The sequence below is a fragment of the Hordeum vulgare genome, chromosome 4H, assembly GCF_904849725.1.
Source record: "Hordeum vulgare subsp. vulgare chromosome 4H, MorexV3_pseudomolecules_assembly, whole genome shotgun sequence".
Lineage (NCBI taxonomy): Eukaryota > Viridiplantae > Streptophyta > Magnoliopsida > Poales > Poaceae > Hordeum > Hordeum vulgare.
Genome location: NC_058521.1, coordinates 606,588,498 through 606,592,760, shown reverse-complemented (window position 1 = coordinate 606,592,760; position 4,263 = coordinate 606,588,498). Strand labels below are relative to the sequence as shown.

The window sequence follows — 4,263 nt, the reverse complement described above, 5'->3', positions numbered from 1 at the left end:
CACACCAGGCATGCTTGCTTAATTACATGCACTAAGCTGATAGATTACCACTGCCTGACCGGAAGCCGACCTGGGTGAGTGCATCCTCAGCGTAGTGGCTTAGTCGGCCCAATTTTGGCTGGGATTGGAGATCGACCGGCAGTAGGCTCGAACGAATTGCGGTGGTGGTCGTATGAAGTGGACATCCAACCATTCGATTGATACAAACGTACGCAACAGCGGTGGCCCCAGAAGAAGCAATTTCTGGATGACTCGGTTGCATTTACAGATTTTCAGGAAATGTTTTTTCGCATCAAATAATGTCTATTTTACTTGATGCCAAATGTGGGTTATTTTATTTAACTTTATTGTCTAAAATTCACTTATAAGCATGAATCAGCCGTTGTTCGTTGATGTATAAAATAGATCATCGGATGTTTGTGATTATTGTGGAAATTCCATACCAATTTTGAGAACGAAATTTTGTATGCTAGTAGTAAATCTTAAATACTTGATACGTGATGAAAGTTTAGCAACAAGCATAATGGAACACATGCGATGCATTTTCTATATATCCTCTATGAAACAATCTTCGAAATATTCACGAAACCTGAATTTGTATAATCCAATGTCATATGCACGGTATATGAGTTTCCTTTTTAGAACACAAAGTGATAGAAGACCCGTTTCTTTGCCTAGCTAACGGGTGTTCTCTTTACAGGAATAAAGTAATACTGCAAACGGAATTGCATACATTGGATAAGCACTTACACCTTGAAAATTGGGATATAAAAAATGAGCTTGGACCGTTTTCCGGTCGTAGAAGGGGAAATTATTTTGGTTGGTCACTCGGAAGCTGGGTGAGCTGTTGGACTTACACATATGGCTTCGGTTTCGGCGCATCTGTTGTTTCGGCTGCCGGTGTCTCTGGCTGTGCAGTCTTTGGCGCGGCGTAAGCATCAGTTGTGCTCGCCACGGCTGTATTTGGTTGTGCAGTGTTTGGCGCCGCTGGTGTGTCTAGCTGAGCATTCTTCGGGGCGGCGACACTATCAGTTGTCACAGCCGCGGGTGCCTCCGGTTGGGTCTTCTTTGGCGCGGCATAGCTATCGGTGGTATCGGCTACCGGTACCTTTGGTTCCTCCTTCTTTGGTTCAGCGGTCACCGGCTCCTCCTTTTTTGGCTCCTCCTTTGGCTTGGCATAGGTTTCTGGTGTCATGGGCATGACCTTAAACTCCTTGGGCGCCTCTTCCTTCTGTGTTGTGGTGGCAGTGTCGGCTGTAGCAGCTTCCGGTGTCTTTGGCTCTTCCTTGGATGCAACGTAAGCTTCAGGTGTGGCAGCCGCCGGCGACTTGGGCTCGTGCTTCTTCTTTGGCTCTTCCTTGTTTGGTGCTGTGTAGACGTCTGGTTTACTTGTTTCTGGCTTGGTAGGCTCTTCCTTTCTCGGCATCTTGGGTTTCTTCTCAGCCCCTGCATTCTTGGGCATGTCTGCTACTTTTTCTTTAGGTTTCTTTTCCTCACCGGTGTATCCAGAGGCGTTGTTCCTGCCTTTGGACTTCTTGTCGTACGCATTACCTTTGGGTTTCTTCTCGATTGTAGAAGGTTGGGAGGGCTCGCTCTTTCTTTTGGATTTCTTCTCAGAGGCAACTTCGGATTTCTTCTCAGCTGCAGCAGCCTTGGTGGCACCTTCGAGTTTCTTATCCACGCCGGCATAGCCAGAGGCGCTTACGGCCGGTTTCTTCTCAGCATTGGCGGAGACGGCTTCGGGTTTCTTCTCGGCACTGGCCGAGACGGCTTCAGGTTTCTTCTCAGCACCGGCGGTGTATCCAGCGGCAGTTTCGGATTTCTTCTCGGCGGCAGCGGAGACAGCAGCTTCGGGTTTCTTCTCGGCGGTGGCAGCGGAGACAGCAGCTTCGGGTTTCTTCACTCCACCGCCATAGTCAAGATCGCCATGGGCCAACGCGGTGGAGGCAGCGACGAGGAAGAGAAGAAGCGCTAGAGCGAGCTGGGACCTCATGATGGAAAGTGGTGGTGTGATGAAATGTCTACAGGAGAGAGTTGGAAGGTATTTGAATGGCGTGGGAGGGATCATATCCAACGAGAGGGGAGATGGTGTTTGTTAGTCTCGTGCGTTGTTCCTAGAACCGTGGCCGCTCATCTCCTTCTGTAAAACCATGCGCTTGCCGTAAAGAAAGGAGCCGAAAGAGAAGCTGATCACTTTACTAAATAGGGTCTCGTCTTTTCTTGTTTACATCTTTCCTGGGTGTTTTTTTTCAAATTCAAAATAGCACCATGCAGGCAATTTCGTTTCCTTTTTCTTTTTTGAGAGACACAGTTTTCTCAATAACACGTGGGCCTAGACCCAAGCTGTCGAACTAGGAAAATGCACATCAGATTACTCATCTAGCAACTCATACATGTTGCAGAAATATTGCTTTCATGCATCTAGCAAAATTACAATGTTATATCCATCTTCACAAAGGACGATAGGATACACCACTCCACAACGAATCGCTGCATCTTCGATTTGCTGCTTGTCAATACGCCACTGATCGATCTCACGTTCCTAACAAGAACACACATCTCGTGATTCCAGTGCTCTTGTGGCAATAATACCACAAGCCTTGCATGCCGACCCAATTTTTCCCAAATGGTAGCAGAGTGTCGTTGTGGTTTAGCAATAATTAAGTACGTCGAAACGGATAATCACGCAATGAGCCAGTTATGGAGGCAGCAAGCTACTGACACAATGATACATTAGTTTATAATTATTAGCTTCACCTCTTCCTCCTTTCCCAGCCGGTGAGTCAGTCGGTCAGTCAAGCACCGTAATTCCATACACCGGAAAAGAAAGATCAAAAAGGAAGGACTCATATGACAGAGAGCAAGCAAAAGAAAGATACGGATGTCCAACATGATAGAATCTCGGTTCAGGCTACATGACTTGTTCATCAAGGAGTCTAGTAGAGATAAGACAGAATCTAGTTTAAACCCTTAAACCTCTCTATCCCCTTTCGGTTGTAACTAGATTAGACTCTATCTCTATTCCTTGATCTCCAAGATGTTCGGTGCCCCTGCTATATAACATGCAACACGTCCCTCCATCGAGGTAAGACGTTTCCGCAACTCGCACATGGTATACAGAGCCCTTCCTCCTCCAAAACATCTAGCTTCGAATCACCATTAGCACTATAGCCATGTCTTCCTCCGGATCCTCCCAACCAAACCTCAATGGCCAGATCACGGAGAAACTTACCCGCACAAATTATGTCCTATGGCGCGCACAGATCGTGCAACAGCTGCGAGGTGCCGGCGTCTTCGGATACGTCGACGGATCCTCGCCTGAGCCGGCCGCAACCCTCGTCTCCATAGATAAAGACAGGAAGGCCACCTCCACATCAAATCCTCTCCACCCAAATTGGGTCAGGGAGGACCAGCAGGTTCTCGGGTACCTGCTCAATAACCTCTGGAAAGAGGTGCTTGTCCAGGTGACCGCGACAACCACCGCAGGCGTGCTCTGGGCGGCTCTGGCGAGCATGTCCTGATCCCAGTTGCTCAGCCGTGTGAATAACATTCGCACGGCCCTCATCAGCGCACAGAAGGGGACACAATGCGTCGCCACCTTCTTCGCCCATATGCGAGGACTTGCTGATGAACTTGCCGCCGCCGGCAAGCCACTCCCAGACGGTGAACTCGTCTCGTACATCCTCCACGGACTGGACATGGATTACCAGCCCCTGGTATCTGCCCTCGACGCCCGTGTCATGCCGATCACCTTGGACGAGCTTTTCTCCATGATGAGCAACTTCGACCAGCGCGTGGCTCTCTTCCACAGCTCGGACGGATTCAAATCCTCTGCGAACGCCGCGTCCTGTGGCCGTGGCGGCCCCTCCTCGCGTCATCGCAGACCCCCTCGCAACAAGGGAAGAACCTCCACCGGCAAATCCAACTCCCGCGGCCGTTCCCCCTCCACCAACAATCGGGGACAGCGCGGTGGTTCTAGTCGATCTCGCCGGGATGCCCGTCATTGCCAGCTTTGTGGCAAACTAGGGCACGCGACCAAGGATTGCTGGTTCCTCTATGATGAGGATGATGCCTCATCTCAAGACGACGACAAGGTTGCTGCTGCTGATGATGGTTCCTATGGGGTCAACACAAATTGGTATGTCGACAGTGGAGCCACAAATCACATCACCAATGAACTTGAAAAGGTGATCATCAAGGAAAAATATCGCGGCAAGGATCAAATCCACACTGCTAGTGGCCAAGGTATGAGGATCAACCGCA

The 4,263-nt window shown here is 49.4% G+C and overlaps 1 protein-coding gene across 1 annotated transcript; it reads right to left on the bottom strand.

Moving 5' to 3' along the window:
- Positions 1-577: 577 nt before the first annotated feature.
- LOC123447571 (protein PELPK1-like) lies at positions 578-2,046 on the bottom strand. Its single transcript, XM_045124180.1, has one exon. The coding sequence runs from the start codon at positions 1,991-1,993 to the stop codon at positions 854-856; it is 1,140 nt and encodes a 379-aa protein (XP_044980115.1). The 5' UTR covers positions 1,994-2,046; the 3' UTR covers positions 578-853.
- Positions 2,047-4,263: the final 2,217 nt, after the last annotated feature.

Excerpts from the sequence above, each read along its gene's own strand:
- LOC123447571 (XM_045124180.1), bottom strand. The coding sequence starts at position 1,993 with ATGAGGTCCCAGCTCGCTCTAGCGCTTCTTCTCTTCCTCGTCGCTGCC.